The 19,586-nt window shown below is 36.0% G+C and overlaps 2 protein-coding genes across 2 annotated transcripts; both read left to right on the top strand.

Moving 5' to 3' along the window:
* The first annotated feature begins 7,088 nt into the window (after positions 1 to 7,088).
* On the top strand, positions 7,089 to 8,037 carry LOC110199691 (olfactory receptor 8J2-like). The gene is given in 2 exon segments (XM_020974571.1): positions 7,089 to 7,208; positions 7,210 to 8,037. Coding segments are annotated over 2 exon segments (948 nt in total).
* Positions 8,038 to 13,313: 5,276 nt separating this feature from the next.
* Positions 13,314 to 14,270, top strand: LOC110199597 (olfactory receptor 8K3-like). The gene has a single exon (XM_020974466.1). It carries the CDS (start codon positions 13,314 to 13,316, stop codon positions 14,268 to 14,270), a length of 957 nt encoding a protein of 318 aa, XP_020830125.1.
* The last annotated feature ends 5,316 nt before the right edge of the window (positions 14,271 to 19,586 follow it).

A 19,586-nucleotide genomic window follows, 5' to 3' on the forward strand; every position in this document is an offset into this window, starting at 1 on the left:
TTTTCTTTAAGAAAAAAAAAAGTATATTAGTGACATGCTCATTTTTGGAATCTCTAACCCCTTCCACTTATTCACCAATACCCAGATAGAAACCCTCCCTGCATCAACAATACATTAACATAGTGGCCAAAGCAAAGAATATTGTTGTTCAATCCTTTTAGTCATTTCTGACTCATCATGATCCTGTTTGGGGTTTTCTTGGCAAAGATACTGGAATGGTTTGCCATTTCCTCCTCCAAAAGTAAATATATGTTTTGAAATGTAGCTCAGCAGAGGTGCTGAGAGAAAATGCCCAGAGTGAAGGCGCTGATTGGAACAGAGGGAAACAGAGGGTTCAAGTAAGCAGCAAGGAGAATCATAGATGTGGTCAGTAGCTCTTGCCACCTCGCCTAATTTCCCTTTAATTCTAGGACCTTCACTATGGTGATAATTTCTCACTTGTGCTGTAGGTACTTTGTTGTTGGCAACCGATTGATACAGAATCATGTATCAATCTTCAGTCATGTGACCATGAACAATGAGACATACCCTTCCAAGTGGGAAAATATCTTAGAGATTCCTAATTCACAAATACTAATTTACTAACTGATGGTAAAGTTCAAAGAGAGAAATGGAGGGGATATCCAGGAACGAAGGGGAAGTAATAGCAGCAGTGGGAATAAACGAGAAATTTTTAGAATGAGACCAGCTAAAATAGGGTCTGGGAAAGTTAACATTGGACCATTAGTTCAAATTTTTTCTAATTGTTAAAAAAATTCCTGGCAATGTTTCACCAGAAAAAAAAAAGTGTTTGTACAAATAATAACTCTAATTGCCAAATTCTTTTCATATATTCACTTGGGGAGCAGAATGATGGAAACAGACCTTAGTAATGAGTTGCTAATATTCTTTTGTTCCCCTGGGGAAGGCTCTGTATATTAGAGATTTTTTTTTTCTAAAGTATATGAGGCTGGACACATGTAATTTATTACTAATCAGAGGGCTCTGGATGCTTTGTGAACAAGTGAAAATCCTAGCAAAATTCAACATCCTGGGCCATAAAGCTCAGGGCACAGGTTTTTGCCTCAACTGTACTTGTTTCTGAATTATTTATTTATTTATCTGTCCAGATTGGAGCAATGTGATCAAAAGCAAAGAACCTTTGATGTGCTAGTTAAGCTAGCATTATGTTGCATAGTCATCACTCTAAGGGTTGGAATGCTATTTCTGTCTCCATGGTGCTTGGATGAACCTGAGGTTTGTATATGTTCAAATCCCTTTTCTAGAAAATATTCTAAACTTAAAAAAAATAACTGTGAACTTTTATTATTTTTATCTTGAGCTTTCACCCACCCCCAACTCGATACAGATTTCCTTCAATATGTCTGCAACACTTGTTCAAACTCTTGGAGAGCTGCCTGGGATACTGAGAGGTTAACCAACTCAAGATGGTTCACCCAGCTAATCAGAAGTATGAAAGGAGGGAGCAGAAAGGAATTCTCAGCTTTGTCCAAGCTTGATTAACAGTCATAGCAGGAATTCCTGACTCTAAATCCATTTCTATCATTGTGTCTCTCAAATGACATTAAAAGGAAGGGGAGTAAGGAATTAGAAACTTTTGACTACCTATTGACTAGGGGCAGCTTGATGGCACAGTGGATAGAGCGTCCAGCCGGGAGTCAGGAAGACTCATCTCCCCAAGTTCAAATCTGACCTAATATTTACCGATTGTGTGAACCTGAGCAAGTCATTTAACCCTGTCAGCCTCAGTTTCTTCATCTGTATAATGAATTGGAGAGGGAAATGGCAAATCATTCCAATATCTTTGCCAAGTAAACCGCAAATGGGGCCACGAAGAGTCATACACAACTGAAAACTGACCAAACAACAACTACTATACCCTCGGGAATCTAATAATTTGCATTCAGTTAAAGAAAGCTATATTTGATAGATAAGGGGAAGAATTTTGACTCTCAATTACATTTTGCCTGGGAAGTTGTCACAATGGTATTGCCTTCTTTGAGTACACTAGTGTGATACATGGTCAGGCAGTCCTGATGAGGGTGGACAGGTGAAACATGATCTGAATGGGACAGAATTATATGCTTAAAGCGTAAGCAGGAAAATGAAAGCTGAATAGAGTTAAATGCAACGTGCTTGATACTAGAAGATTGAGCGTGTATTTGCAAACAATGTACAATCCAGATAAAGCATTGAACCATTCATAGGTGAAAACAGTCATGAGCTTTGTGCAAAGCAGGTGAGTATAAGTTATCTGAGTTGGAGGAATAGTTGAACCGAAGGTTCCTCAGAGGTTAAATATCCCTCAGGAGTATATGCTCCTATAAGAATTATTTTTGCAGGTGTCGTGTACATATTAGAGGTTCTGGAAAGTGGAATGCTAGGAGTCCATTTCTAACGTTCTGATGATCAAAAGCTTGAATTTTCTGGTATGTTCGGGTGAGGCAAGTAAACTTGGGCAAAGACTGACAGTGTCTCACATTATGTGATGACACATAACAGTTGAAGGGAATTTGTGATAATTGTTCTCCCATTCCTTACCTAACCCCTCCTTGGCACAGTAAGTGACAACATTGTACTATACGGCTATGCTTATCACAGACCAGGTCAAGGTGACCTGCTAAGAGAAGAAGAAAAAGACCATGTGAAAAAGATGAGAAAAAGGAAAACTATGCTTTCTATTTAGAGATTTGGGTTACAGAGGGAGCATGACCATTTCCATTCTTCCAAGCATGAAGCACAATGAATATGTGAGAAGAGGGCTAGTCTCCATAAGGAGACAGAATTGGAAGGCCATTGGAGTGAGGCTTAGAAGTATTGAGAAGTGATGGTTTTCTGCTTTATCACAAGGAAGGAAGAATTCGAGAGGAATTCTTAGCCTTGTTCAGACTTGAGAATGGCCTTTTGTTTGGGTCTGAATATCTTTTTGTATTTCTGTTGCTATGTCACTTTCGTGTTCTGCTGCTTTTATGGGTTATCCACCACAATCATCGTTATTGCCACGCAGGTTATTTTTTGTTTGTTTATTTGTTTGTGTTGTTTTGTTTTTGCTTTTTGGGTGATCGTCAGACTTCTAAATTGTTGTTCACTATAACAAATACCGAAATCTGAAATCATTTTAGAAGGAAAAAAACTTTAGGTCATTTGGTAGAGGTGCTCAAGCCAAAAGAGTTAGAACTCCCTCTCATCCAGATTCTGGAAAGTTTATATCATATAGATGTGGACAAGGATACGCACAGATGAAACTCATGTATGCAGTTGGAAGTTTTACTGAGAGGTCGACTTGAAAACAAAATAGATTGAGATAAATATGAATAAATTCCATGAAATCTGGGCGAAGCCAAAACACGAAAGAACACAAAACACAAGCTTGAGTAGATCCTAACAAAACCTGGCTGTGGGGGCCCAACATGACAACATTTTGGATAGATTCAGTATGTTAGGGACCCCAAGTTCCATGCAGCCATCTCCACCATTCCTAGGAAGGCCATCGGAAGGAGGCTGAGGGATAATATTAGAAGTATTGAGAAGTGACGTTCCTCTACTATCATAGGAAAGGAGGGATTAGGAATTCTCAGTCTTGTTCTGGCTTGATAAGGACGTTTTGCTCGGGTCTCAGTATCTTCTATTTCTGCTGATATGTCAGTGTCATATCCTGCTGCTCTTACGGGTTACCCACCAAAATCAGTCCCATCAGTCATTGCCATAAAGATTTTTTTTTCGATGATAGTCTTCTAAGTTGTTGCTCTTGAAAAGAAATGCCAAAATCTAAAATATTTTTTAGAAAAAAAATTGTTAGGTAATTTGCCGGAGGTGCACAATCTAGAAAAGAGTTATGGCTCCCTCTCCTCCTGATTCTGAAAGGTTTGTATCTTTCTTACAGATTTAGACAAGGGATACCCAGAGATGCATCACATTTATGTAGTTAGGCAATTTTACTGAGAGGTAAACTTGAAAGCAAAGTAGATTGATATGGATATGAATAAATGTCAACACTTCATAAAATTTGGTTGAAACCAAAACACAAGAGAACACAAAACATAAGCTTGGGCAGACCCAAAAAAAGCTGGTTGCAAAGACTCAATATGAAAGTGTTTTGGGTGGATCCAGGATCTGGGGGAACCCCAAGTTCTTTACAGACTTCTCCAACGTTCCTACAAATTTACTGGGGTCAACTGATATGCTGAGTGAAGATGATGTAAAGTCGTATTTAAACAAGATAATGATGTTTCCCAAACAAAATTATATTTTCCCCACAAAGTTAACTTCATGTGAGAGTTTACCACTGTTTTTAATTGCTTTTTTGAGTTTAACCATACTCTTGGGCAGTTTGAGTCTATGGGCTTTGAAATCTGTAGACTCGAACCCATCCCACCATTTTGATTCATTGAACGTATCACTTATTAGTTAGTAACTCACTAAAATGGTGGGTTTAGCCACTGCCTTAAATGAATCTGGATTCTTTCTAGGAGGAAATAGATACTAATCATCAGGTCTGAGAGTCTCCTAAGAAGAAAGATTACATAATAAAGGGAATGTGTTTATCATAAAGATGTTCACACTCCCAAGGTACACTTTGTTAGAGCTAGTGCTCCGCTTTATACTTTGCACGGAGTTGGAATCAGTAGTGTGCAAGCAAATGTTTCATAACTGTCCATCAAAAAAAAAGAGAGATATACAATACAATTTAAAATTTAATCTGCATTATTAATATTTTTCTCCATCCCTTTCATAAGTCTAGACAATCAACAAAATGACAAATCAAACTCTTATATTTGTTGGTTTCCAAAGTGTATGAATCCTTACACAGAAAATTTTTTGGCAGGTCCCTGGATGAAATCTACCTCTTTGTACTCTCAACCTTTGATTGGAGTTGAACTCATTGGGGCTAGGCAGAATTAATCCCTCAACATGGTACTCTGGTGTAATTTGAACTGAGGACCTTTGAGGTTTTTTTTCTTATTTTTATTTTTTCTATGAGTATATTGTGCCCCAGAGGAACTTGGAAAAGCTGTTTTTTCCCAAATGTCTTATGAATGTCAGTGTCTTTGTATTTATCAATGAAAGATGAAGACTTAAAAAACAAACAAACAAAGAAAAAACTCTGGAATATCCCTGATCTGATCACATGCATGATCCTTATAGCTTCAATATTACCTAAACAACTGAGCTAAACTTAAGTAAGTCACAATCTTGCATTTACCATGTCTTCTGTAACTATGGACTCAACATACTCTAGTACAGCACAACTCCAACTGAGATATTCTAGCTTCTTTTCTATCAGTCATTCATTTACACAAGCTCAGAATGTACTCTCCTCTCACAATCAGTTGTGTAGATTTTGAATTTCAAATGTGTCTCACCTAAAACCTCTACTTGAAGAACTCAGTGATGGCCAAGTCTTAGCCTACACAAATAAGTCATTTCAGTTTAGGAGTTTGATTTTTTATATAATTTTTCTTTAATTTTATCAAAATCTGCTTTTCTGCCACTTCTTTGTATTGTTCTTATTTCTGCCTTAATGAGCCAAGCAGGACCAGAACAATCTTTCTTTTTTGACAGTTCTTTAAATTTTTGAAAATACATGCTACATCCCAATCATTTCCAAGGCTTCTCTTCTCTAGGTTAATCATTTCTTCTTCCTTTACCTAATATTTATGTGGTAAAGTTTCAAGCATTCTTCCCATCAAAGACATTTGTGAGTTTGTTAATATGCCTCCTAAAATATTCTGCCTAGAAAGGAAACAAACTTGAGGTCTGATCAGGGCAACTGAAATTAGGACTTGATCCAATTCTTTCTAAACATTATGCTTCCATTAATTCAGTCTAATATTTTGCTTACTATTGGAGGTATTTGCATAAGTACTATAAAATTATATCAAGCATGAATTTACTGAAGTTCCCACATTTTCCCCATAGGGATTTTTGTTTTGACAGAAAGCAAAATTAGAGCTTAAAATTATGATTGGTTTGCTCAGAAGAGACAAAATTGTCAGTCAGTTGATCAATAAATTATGGTTAAGAGCCTGCTATGAGTCAAGATCTTTGCTAAAAACATACATACATACCTATATATATATATATATATATATATATGTATGTGTGTATATATATATATGTATATGTATATGTATATGTATATGTATATGTATATGTATGTGTATGTGTATGTGTATGTGTATGTGTATGTGTATGTGTATGTGTATGTGTATGTGTATGTGTATGTATATGTATATGTATATGTATATGTATATGTATATGTATATGTATATGTATATGTATACGTATGTGTATGTGTATGTGTATGTGTATGTGTATATGTATATGTATATGTATGTATACATAGGTAAAAGAGAGTGCATACTTTCAAGAACCACAAGGTCAAATGAAAGAGGCAACATGAAAAACACCATATACCACAAGGTAGAGACAGGAGAAATTGTATATGGCCAACAAAGAGAGAGTACTGACATTAAAGGGGATTGGGAAAAAAATTTCCTGCAAAATTACTATACAATTTAAGTCCTTTGTCTCAGAAATGTTTATTGACCATTTTCTATGTGCTTAGCTTGCTTCTCCTATGTGTAAGAGATACCAAGGAAAATACAAGCTTTTGATCTGTACAGCTATTCATTTTATTAACTCAATGATCAGAGACTTGAATCTGATAGATACTTTACATTGTTATCTCATCTAGCTACCTAGCTGTGGGTGGAGAAGCTGTATTCAATATGCATTTTAAGTTTAATCTTCATTATTAACTTTTTACTTCCTATTTAAGTCTAGACATTCAACAACACAGTAAATCAAGCCTTGATATACGCTTTTTGCTCATTTCAAGGTGTAAACTCTTACGTTGAAATTTTAACCATGAGTTATTTTGAACCTATCTCAATAATTCAGGAATCAAACAAACTATTTCACCAAATCTAAAACAGGTTTCTGCAAATAGTTAACAAAACAAAACAAAAAAAAAACTTAATCCTAAAATACAGCAGTTTACTTGATATGCAAGTTCTAGAAAAATCGTCCTTGGCCTTCTAAACTGTTTCCCCATTTATTCCCATAGCAGGTAAAACCAATCAAAAATGGTTCCAGGAAATCTCTCCCATGTGACTACATTTATTCTCATTGGAGTCTCAGATGATCCAGAGCTTCAAATTCCCCTCTTCTTCATCTTCTTAGCAATCTATGGAATGGCAGTAATTTGGAAATGTGGTAATTATCACACTCACTAGTATAGATTCTCAACTTCAAACTCCCATGTATTTTTTCCTCAGACACTTGGCTCTCATCAATCTTGGCAATTCCACTGTCATTGCTCCCCAGATACTGGTCAATTTCTTGGTGGAGAAGAAAACCATTTTCTACTTTGGGTGTGCAACCCAGCATGGAGGCTTCTTAGTCTTCATTGTTGCTGAGATTTTCATGTTGGCTGCCATGGCCTATGACCACTATGTGGCTATTTGTAATCCCCTATTATACATGGTTGTGGTATCACAGAAGGTTTGCATTCTACTTGTTGTCCTTTCACACATTTATAGCTTCTCAACAGCAGTGACAGTCACCTCTTGTGTTTTCTCACTGTCCTACTGTTCTTTCAATGTCATTAATCATTTTTACTGTGACAATATTCCTTTGTTAGCTTTATCTTGCTCTGATACCCATATGCCAGAGACAACAGTCTTTATCTCTGCAGCTACCAATCTCTTCTTTTCCACGACAATTGTCCTGGTGTCCTACTTCCACATCATCTTGGCCATCCTGAGGATACATTCAGCAGAAGGGAGAAAGAAAGCCTTCTCCACTTGTGCTTCCCACATGACAGCTGTCACTGTTTTCTATGGGACACTCCTTTTCATGTACCTGCAGCCCCAGTCAAACCATTCCTTAGATACTGATAAAATGGCTTCAGTGTTTTACATGTTAGTGATTCCCATGCTGAATCCTATGATCTATAGCCTGAGGAACAAGGATGTGAAGGAGGCTGTGAAGAGAGTCCTCACCAACCCTCGCCAAACTTTTAAAAACATGTAGTTTGATAAATATTTGAATAAATCTTGAGGTTCACAACCTGAGGCTGGAGTTATAGGAGAGTGATGGGGACAAACAGTAAATTGGAATAGAAGTAAACAGTAATGGAAGAAAACCTGGCAGTGATTAATTAATTAAATAAAAAGAAAAAAATTTGAAAATGTCTCAGAACAGAAATGAAAGCAGAGACCTGGTAGCCCATGAGTGAGAATAGCCAACAGTCTAGAAGAAAGGCAGTATAAAAGCAAGTTAGGAGGCAAAAAATTATCTTGTGGGTAGGATCAGAAAAGAATCTAGAATGAAGGAAAATCAGAACAAATGTGGAAACCAGAGGATGGTGTACTGAGAAATTCATTTTAATCTCTTGGTAATCCTTTTGCTTCCTACTGAGTATGGGTGGTTATAGGATTGTGCAGCATTGCAGGTGGAGGAAATGTGGCTGTAAATGTGATTTGTAGGAGAACTTGAGTTGGAGAAATCTTTTAAACCCACATGATTATTTATTTTTAGTTTTTGAATGATTCAATGATACTCATTTCATTTAAACCTCCAGTGGCATGACCTGAAATGTAAATGCCCTTTTACTATACTCCAGTTAGTTAATAAGTATTTATTAAGCACTGCTATGTGCTAGACATTGTGCTAAAATTTATGGATAAAAGAGAGGCAAAAGACAGTCACTGCTTTCAATAATCTCACCATCTAATGAGGGAAGCAACTTGTAAACAACTAAGTACAAGCAGAATTTACACAAGACGTGTTGCAGATAATCAATGGAAGGAAGATTCTAGTTCTAGGGGAATCAAGAAAGAAATTTCAGTAGAAGTAGGATTTTATCTATGATATGAAGGCACCAGGAGGTGGAAATGAGGAGGGAGAGAACTCTAGGCTTGGTCAGCTACCTGGATGAACATTGAGTTGGGGAACAGAGTGTATTTCTTGAATAACAAGAAGGAGTAAAGTGTCACAAGATTGCAGAGTAGATAGTTGAGAGTTAAGGGGTAAGAAGACTGTCGACATAGGAGGAGGCAGGTCATGTAAACTTTTGAATGCCATGTAGAGGATTTATATTTAATCTTGGATGTCACAGGGAGACACAGAAATAGGTCGGCAATCAAACTTGTGATCACTTTGGCAGCTGACTGAAGTTGATTGGAGACAAAAGAGATTTCTGACAGGTAGACCAATCATCAGGCTATTGCAATAGTCCAGGGGTTAGAAGGTGAGATCATTGCCTAGTGTAGTGGCAATGCCAGAGGAGAGAGGGGCAACAGACTATGCCACCATTTCTTTTGATAGGACATTAGTTTTTGTCAGTTGTCTCTGCGCTCTATAACCTTTTCAAAATTCTTTCATATAATGATTTGATAAAGGAATGAAGGATTCTCTTCACTTTAAAACTGGAGATATATATTTAGTAACACATTTATATATTTGTAAGCAATGAATATCTTCACATGTGTCTTTTTTCTCTTCTACCACTGGTACACTCATGTATAGAAATTGTGTTTATATATTTATTCCTGAAATATCAAGAGAATTAGAGGAAGGCCCCCAGGCTGTTGGTTGGGACCTTGGGGTAGATTTATTGGAGAACAAGGATGTTGCTGACACACGGTAGGTGAACGGGGATAGATAGGAAGATTGTCATGTACACTGTTGGAGGTAAGAACCATATTAATTGCATCAAAAGTTCATAAGAATACTAATCTGTATATTTGAATAACAGTCCATTGGTATACCAAAAGAATTAATTGAATATAAATACACACACATATACACACATACATATATACACATACATGTGCTCATGTGTGTATATATGTGTGTACATGTGCATATGTATGTATGTATATATGTATGTATATGTCTTCTCAGGATAAGAATACCCCAATAATTTCATTTGCAGTTGACTATTGCATGAAAAAGTTTTCAGCCACAGTTACTCAAGAAGACCTCCTACTATGAAAGCATCTGTATAACTGCATTTGAAAAGGTAGCATTCACCCAAAGAAGTTTCAACCCATTGAAATGTGTTTTGAAGAATCAACAAGCATTTATTAAACTTCAATTATTTATTAAATGAGTACCTATTTATTACTATGTTCCAGTAAATATGTGTATATAACACACACATGCACATATCTACTACACACACACACACACACACACATACACACACATTCATAAACATATAAATGTATATATGTGTGTGACATATTTCGATATGGGATAGGGATGAGAACAGTCCATGCACAGCTTCTGAGAGTCAGTACACTCAGGCCCACAGAAAACATGTAGCAACTGCCCCAGCATCCCTGAGGGTTGTAGCAATGGAGCACACAACATTCTTCCTATTGGGGCCTTACAATGGAGACATGATCACATGTGAATATCAGTGAGTCTTTGTGCAAGATAAGAATTATTAATCAGCACATGAAATAACCTAAAATGATAGGTCATTGTATTGATTACCAATAGTCTTGGCAACTTCTCTGATGACAGTAGGTAATTCATTAACTCTCTTCAGTGCTTCAGGGATAGTATCTCAGGGGACTGAGAAACTCATAAACTGTCCCTGTAGCAGCTCAGTAGGGACAACATGAGTGAGGCACAGCAGCTTCTCCATTCTAGGTGAGCAGATAACATTGTGATGATCTCCACTGTGCCCTTTAACAATGGGCAATCCTTTAGATCCCTAGCTTTCTATCCTGGCATCACAGGGGTTCCTGCTCAAACAAATATCACCAGCTAAACCATATGTGTTAGAATTGGAGCAATTGGGATGTTTTTAGGGATACAAACAGTATAGCAGTTTCTGAAACATCATAAATGTTCCAGCTGGAAGAGTTTATCACTGTTCCCACTCTGCTAGTGACTAGTACTTTTTTGGAACTTGTGTGATAAAGTCACTGTAGAGAAAATTCAGTGAGACATTACTGTCTTCTACCTCAGCATCTTGAGAGTCCAAGTGATGACCTTCTTTTGTCAGTCTTACCTTCAACCTTTATCTCAGTCTTCTAAGTAATCTAATGAACAAGAAAGCTGAACTAACTGGCTTCACCAGGTTGTCATTGAAAGGTACAGTAGCCATGATTTAGTGACTAAGATCCCACTTAATAGAATGGGTGATAAAATCAGCTTTTCAGAGTCGAGTCGAGTTTTATTTTGATGTCTGAACACCTATGATACTCTGGTGGCACTAGACTTTACATGGTAAATTTGTGCTACCAATAATGATGCTGGTGATAACACGCATGATGCTTTAATATCTGTCTCTACATCATCTTATTGGATCCTCATAGCTGTACCATGAGGCTGGTGATATAATTATATGCTTTTTATAGCTGAGAAAACTGAGCTTCTGAGAAGTTAAGTGACTCATTTATAGTCAGACTTTGTCAAGAGTCAGAGGTAGAATCAGAATACAGGAAAAAGGAATCTATTTACTACAACACATTGCTTCACAGTAGTGAGGTTGCCAGTGAAGTTATTTTCCACCTCTAGGTACTTGCCAGAGGTATGATGCTGGTGAAACCATTTCACATTTCTTATCATCAGTTTCTTCATTTGTGGTTTATACAACACTGATGATTATAGTACCATACAATACAGAGTTGTTCTGAGAATCAGATGACATAACAGATTAAAGTACTTGTCACACCTCAAAGTACTTTATAATTACAAACTTTTAGAGTTAGCTTTGAAATTAAATCCATCCAATTTAAGTAGAGGGATAGAGGGTTGAGAGAATATTTAAAAGTCTTAGCCAAAAGGGAAGAGTCTTTCTAAAACATGCACATCAAAGTGAGAATCATGAAGGTGTCAGGTTTTAACTTTGAGTTTGAGGGTAGGTGTTCTAGGCTTATGGTACTAAAATTCTAGTTCTGTCCCACTGCTAACACTCTAGAAGTTGGTTAGAGCACTTTAAGCTGGTGACCCTGGGATCTACTGGATATTCTTAACACTGAGACTGGGAATCTTTGGATGTACCTTGGATTGTAAAATAGGTCTGAGCTAATATGAGATCTTATTGAAGAGGTACAGATGTGACAATGAATTCCATTTCTTACTTGAAGGTCACACATGAACAACTTAAGGACATTTCTGAAGCTTTCCACTTGTCACAGAGGGGGTGCCAGGCATTCTGGCTGTCACTCCCCTCCCTTAAATTACACAAAGTCACATCAATTTTTTTTTTCTGAAAATGATCCAATTTTGTCAATTTTTTGATGTAATTACAACAAGGTAGAGTTGTTTCCCTGACATGTGAAGAATACTGGCAGAACAATTTATCTAGAAATAGTTGCCTTCTATTGATGAGAGGAAGAAATGGAATGAAGATCATAACCTCACTTGCTGAGGTAGGTAAAAGTGAAAGGAAGGATAAAGGGCTCCCTTCTTCTGAAATGCAGCTATTTTTATTAACTTTTCATTCTAAGACTGATTCTTAATGTATTATTTTATGAATATCCTTAAACAATCTTTTGAATTGCCTTTGCTCTAATGTCTTCTCAAAGGATTCATACTATGTTCCAAGAGTCTAGAGTTATTCCCTTCCCACCATGATATGTATAAAGTCTGCTGGCTTCTTTGAATAACCTATTGCCAGGTGAATTACCTGAGAGTGAAATGTCTCTCTTTCCTATGCAATATATTCAAGCTAACAAGTTTCCTTAACACCAATTTTTATTTTAATACAGCTGTATCAAGAATAATAATAAAAAAATCTACAAACCCTTTTTTTATGTTGATTTGCACCTTCATTGGAATTTTTCTGGTTTCATTTTGTTTTGTTTTGTTTTAGTTAGTGTTTTACAGAAACTATCCAATTATAAATCTTAGCTGACCAATGTCACAGATAATTTCATGCAATATATATACATATATATATATATATATATATATATACATATATATATATGTGATTGAATACTATTCATGGTTGGTAGCTCAATCAACTTTGTGATATATGGTGTTTTTCAGGTTACTATTAGGAGAAAAAAATCATAAACAAAGTCCTATTATATCACTGAAAATGATAGGTATTGAATATACTAAATTTTTTGTGCGGGCTCAATTTCATTGTTTAGATAATAAAGGAATCTGTCTGTGGTGCAGACACTAAGGAGTAGTTATGGAAAGTAAGGAGATTTGATGTCATACTGAACAGCAAGAAGTATTCCCAAATATCCTACATACAGCATCTCTTGTGATTTATCAATCACAATTAGATTCAAAGAGCACATGTCCTTTTCTTCTTAGACTGCTTTCCTTGGATGGAAGACATGGATAAGGGGAATGAAACAACATCAATTCAAGTAACTGAATTCATTCTCCTGGGCATCACAGATCATCCTGACCTGCAGATCCCCCTTTTCCTTGTGTTCCTCATCATATACCTGGCCATAATTATGGGGAACCTGGGTTTGATTCTCTTGACTAAGGTTGATTCTCACTTGAACACTCCCATGTACTTTTTCCTCAGAAATCTGGCATTTCTTGATCTTGGATACTCCACGGCAATTGGCCCCAAAATGTTAGTTAATTTTGTAGTGGAGAAAAATACCATTTCCTACACTGCATGTGCACTCCAACTAGTTGTCTTTATAACATTAATGGTAAATGAACTTTTTATGCTATCAGTGATGGCCTATGACCGCTATGTAGCCATCTGTAATCCTCTGCTTTACAAGGTCATCATGTCAGAGAGAGTGTGCTGCCTCTTGGTTTCCATCCCATATTTCTACAGCTTGTTTGAAGCACTGCTGATTACAATTAAGATTTTTAATTCACCTTTTTGGAAATCTAACGTAATTAGTCATTTCTACTGTGATAGTCTCCCCCTCTTAAGTATTTTATCTAGTGATGCAAAGGATGTAGAATTAATTCTTCTGAGCCTTTCTGCTTTTAATTTAGTTTTCTCTCTGCTGATTGTTCTTGTTTCATATGGACTCATTCTTGTGGCCATCCTAAGGATGAACTCTGCTGAGGGCAGATGCAAAGCCTTCTCCACATGTAGCTCTCATCTTACTGTAGTGGTTGTATTATATGGAACTCTTATTTTCATGTACCTGCAGCCCAAGTGTAGCCACTCTTTTGATACAGACAAGGTGGCTTCTGTCTTTTATACCTTGGTCATTCCCATGCTCAACCCTTTGATCTATAGTTTGAGAAACAAGGAGGTGAAAGGTGCCTTGAAAAGAGCTCTAGAAAATCAATGCAAATGTCTTTGAGGTACCATATAAAACAAGATGTTAATTGATTATTAGAAACAAATACCAAACCTGTGATGTTTATATGACTGATGTTATCAGGTTTTATAGAAGAATAATTTAATTTTGTAGAGATTAAAGCATGTGTCTTCATCCAGATACCTCTTAGTGACAGCGGAAAGATATAAATCTAGCTCTTTCTGACACAGAATATTAGACTCTATGCACTATGCCTTGTTGCTGTTTACCAAAGGATTACTTCTCCAGCTTCTTCCTCATCCTCTTCCACCTCCATCATCTCCCCACGTTATTTTTCATGTAGCTCATTTCTACCTCTTCTGTTATGAATTATATAGCAAAAGCATAGAGTTAGTAGGGAAAATATGATATCATGGTAATGGCGTGCCTGACAAATGAAACCTTTATGTCATATATTTGGGGAAAGTATAGACAGATGCCCCTGAATGGGTGAACAGAAACTTGATCTGCATCATGGGTCAAGCAAATCTCAAATTAAATTGTGATCCCATCATGGAGCCCTATGTAAATCCACAGGAGTGATATTCCCAAGCACACGAATGTCTCACCATGGAGGATTCAGTCAAATGCAGAGGAGAGATAAGAGAAGAAATATTGTGGTCTGGTGACCAGTATTAGATCATGAGATAAGGTATATGAAATGTTAGAGTACACAGAGTAACTTCTCAAACCTTTCTTCTTTTCTGGATTCTGCTTGGACTTCTTCTGACCTTCATCCTATCAGGACATAAAAGTGTTATGCTCTGCTGGATTTGTTACTCTTTTTAATCTGATCCTTTTTCTTTTTGTTTTTCTTTTTTTTGGAAGTAATAATTCTCCTATGGCCTTATATGGTCAAAAGTCATTGATGAAATAACTACCAATTTGGTGATATATACATGGTAAGTCAGTTCCTAAGTCATTTCCTAAGACCTATAATCTAGCAAGCTATGAAGTTTTAAAGACGTTCTTATGACCTTTATCAGCAAAAGATTTGTAGTACAAATTATTCTCTTTATACATCTATCATAAGCAATGGAGGGTAAAGACTCAAAAGGTGTAATACCTGATGTTTTTCAGCCACAACAATTCTTATAGACTCTTAAAATTTATTTAAGATAGGTATATGTCTAACTGCATTTAGAAAGGGAGGATCCACCCTGAAAAAAATCACATCATTAAAACGTGTTCTGATTAATTAGGAAACATTTATTAAGAATTAGTTATTTCTAAAATAATTATCTATGTGTTATTATCTGCATACTACTGCATAGAGTATATACATCTGTATACTATTTGTATACTACACACAGAGTTATACTATGTATGCATATCTACTATATATACACACACATGCACACACATATATAAACATATGTCTATATATGTGGGGTGTGTGTGTGTGTGTGTTTGTGTGTGTGTGTGTGTGTGTGTGTGTGTGTGTGTGTGTGTGTGTGTGAGAGAGAGAGAGGGAGGGAGAGATAAGGATAGGAAATCATGAATAATGGATAGTGGTTTTGGAGAGGTGAGTAATATAATCCAATTAGTCATAATCCTCAAGTAGATTTTTTTTAAGAGTTACATGGAGATCTTACTGGTAAATGACTAAATTGTCCAAAGGTTATATTGGAAGTTTAGTTATTTTGATGAACAGCTCAGTGGCACATCAAATTTGAAAGAAGATTAAAAAGATATAAATTTACCTAAGTGATTCACTTTTCTAGAGGGATCAGAAATGTTTTGTTTGGCCATAAGAAAACTTTCTAAAATGAGCTGTCAAAAGTGGAATGAACTTTCTTATATGCAGTAGGTTCCTCTTCACTAAGGACCTTCACCCAAACACACTGGAGAGCCATTTTTTGTTCAGTATGGACAGTTCCTGGGACACAGTAGTGAATAAATAATAATTTAAGAAGTAGTTAATGCTTAATAAATGTTTGCTAATTGATTAAAATACACTTTGATGACTTCTGATTTCTTCGGGTGGATGCTTCCTTTCTAAATACAATTAGACAAATGTGTCACCTAGCTGCCCCAACAAATGCCTTTCTTGAATACATTTACAGCAGTATATATGCAAGCATAGGTTGTATTAGATGCCTCTGAAGTTTCTTTCAACACTGTGATTCAATGAGTGTTCTACTCTGTCTACCAACTTACTCACTCTAGTAGAACTAAGTGTTTGCTTAGCCCTTATCTTTTCCCTATTTTGATCTGTTGTGTCTCAGATAGAACCACGATAAGGTTAATTATTTTTATTCATTTTAAACACATTTGCCAAGTGATCTATTCACAGTGCATTTAAGGGAGGGATGCTTGTATCACTATTGTCCATCATAGTGTGTTATATAAACTCCCATACTAAATGTTGATTGAACTGAACTCATCTGAACTGAAGTAGATTAAATTGAATCAGATGAACCATTTAGTAGCAAACATATTAAGCCATACCAGCAGTTTTTAATTTGAGATTACAGGTGGTCCATGAACTTAAATTAGGAAAAAAAGAATATATATGTATATACATATATATATATATATATATATATATGTATATACATATATATATATGTGTATACATATATATATATATATATAAAATCTTTATTTTTCACTAATTTTGGCTTCCTTGTTAATCATATGCTTTTTCTTTTTCTTTTTAGTTATTTTTTTTTTCTTGTGAAAGATTCTATAAGATTCAGCAGACTGCCAAAGGGGACCATGACCAAAAAAATAAATAAATAAATTTAAGGATCTCTGAGTTATACCTTAGCATTAACTCCTCTAAAATGTTATCTGTAAGAAATATCTTACTAATTAATGTTGATGTGAAAAGTTTCAATAGCTTATTAAAAATGCACTAAAAATTTTAGAAACTATTTGGTAGCTGACATTCCAAGTTTAAAATCAAACTTAGTCTTTTGGACCTTATGAGCAAGGCTTCTCCTGCCATCTAGTGTCAGTCTTGCTTTATAGCAATAAGAATTTGAAAATTGTAAACCCACAGGGTTAGTGAACATGAAACAAAAAGGTGTGTGCTGGACTCAAATCCCACAGATTATGTGACTGTCCATTGTTAATTTTTTTTTTCTGTGTAAGCATTTATACATCATCAGAAATTAAAAAAACACTATATATCATGTGTTGATTTTTCTTTTATACTTTTAGAAAGTATAAACAATGTAGATTAAAATGAACAAATTTTGCGTGCTTTTGGAGGCTTGTATTGTTAAACATCTATATACACGCCTTGGAAAAACTACAAAGTAAGTGAGAGTATAACTAGGCCCTGAGATATGGATTGGGGGTGTCCAGATGTAATATGCAAACCTCATTTGTGAATATTCTGTTGGATTATGAAAACAGTTTGGTAAAAAGAGGCACAAAAATGCTAAAGAAAATAATACCTATAAATGGCCAGAGCCAAGACATCATGGTAGAGGCAGCAATCCAGTTGAACTCTCCAAATATTCTTCTCCAAACATCTTTAAAATAGTCCCTTAAGTCTAATTTTAATCCAGCAGAGCCAATAAAAAGTCAAATTGAGATGATTTTCTAGCCAAAGACAACTTAGGAGATCATCAGGAGATATCTGTGACAATGGGGTTGGGATTGCCCTAGAATGCAGCAACACTAGTTTTAGACCTTGTCACTGATTGGCAGATCCATTGCCCATAGCAGTTCTGGGTCATAGTTCCAGGGCAGAGAGCAACATGTGTGGTTGGTCACAAGGGAGCAGGGGACCTGGTCACAGTTCTATGGTGGAGATAAACTCTAGTGCTTGTGGCTGCAGGAGAACAAGGGACCTGGTCACAGTTGCAAGACCAGGAGAAGTGTGAGTGCTTGTAGCTGCAGGTGAGCCGGGATCCTTACTGGGTAAAGAGAAGAACAAAAACCAGAAAAGCAGTGACCATACATCTCCATGTATTATACCACCTTGGAAGCACTGAAAACCAGCAGACCCACAGAACTAGCTTTGAAAATAACACAAAAAAGCTTGAAGCCTGGAATAATGTGTCCCAACCTTAGCTCAAATTTAAGATTAAATTGAAAGTCAAGAAATAAACTGGAAAAATAAGTAAAACAACAAAAATATAACTTGATTATAAAAAGCTACTATGAAAAAAGCTACTATGGCAGCAGGGAAAATCAAGACATAAATTCAGAACAGACCAATGTGAAAATAGCCACAAGCAAAGCCTCAGGGAAAACAATATACTACATGATCACAAAACCAATTAGAATTCCTGGAGAAGTTAAAGAAAGAGCTAAGAGCAGAGGATTTGGAATACAATATCCTGGAAAGCTAAGGAGCTAGGATTCCAACCAAAAATAACCTAACCAGCAAAACTTGGTATAATCTCTCAGGATAAAAAAAAAAAGTGGATATTTAATGAAATAAAGGCCTACTAAAAAGGCCAGAGCTGGATAGAAATTTTGACATTCAAACACAAGATTCAAGAGTAGACTAGAAAGGCAAACATGAAAGAATAATTGTAAGAGTCTCAAAGTTAAACTGTTTACATTTCTGTATGATATAAGATGATACATGTAACTCCTAAGAATTTTTTTTTCTTTATTGGGACAATTAAAAATCTGTATAGACAGAGGGTTTAAGTATGAGTCAATTATGTTGGGATGACCTCAAAAAAAAATGGAGTGAGAAAGAGGGATGCAGTGGGAACAGAGAAAATGAACAGGTAGAATGGAGAATTTTTTTTTTTCACGTGAAAGAGGTGTACAAGGAAAAGCTTTAATATTAGGGGGGCAAGAGAGGGTGGAGTAATAGTATAATGTTTAAACCTCACTCGCATTGGAATTGCTTCAAAGAGGGAAGAATCTATACAGACACTCAGTTGAGTATAGAAATCTATTTTACTCAGTAGGGAAAGAGGAGGGAAAGGGCATAAGTGAGATGGAAGGGAGTGATAAAAGGGAGGGCAGATTAAGGGTGGCATTGGTAAGAAATAATAAAATTTTTTAAGGAGGGACAGGTTAAAGACAGAGAAAGATAAACAGAACAAAATGGGAAGGAAGGAAAGCAACAGTTAGTAATCACAAATATGAATGTGAATGTAATGAGCTCACCCATAAAACAGAAGCAGATAGCAGAATGGATTAGAAACCAGAATCCAACAATATATTGTTGATAGGAGACACATTTGAAATGGAGTCATACACAATATTAAAATAAAGGGCTGGGGTAGAATCAATGATGTTTGAGTTAAAGTGAAAAATGCAAAAGTAGCAATACTAGTCTCACATAAAGCAAAAGCAAAAATAGAACTAATTAATGGGGATAATTGAGGAAACTATATT

This window comes from Phascolarctos cinereus, unplaced genomic scaffold (assembly GCF_003287225.1).
Source record: "Phascolarctos cinereus isolate Bilbo 61053 unplaced genomic scaffold, phaCin_HiC Scaffold_9;HRSCAF=440, whole genome shotgun sequence".
Lineage (NCBI taxonomy): Eukaryota > Metazoa > Chordata > Mammalia > Diprotodontia > Phascolarctidae > Phascolarctos > Phascolarctos cinereus.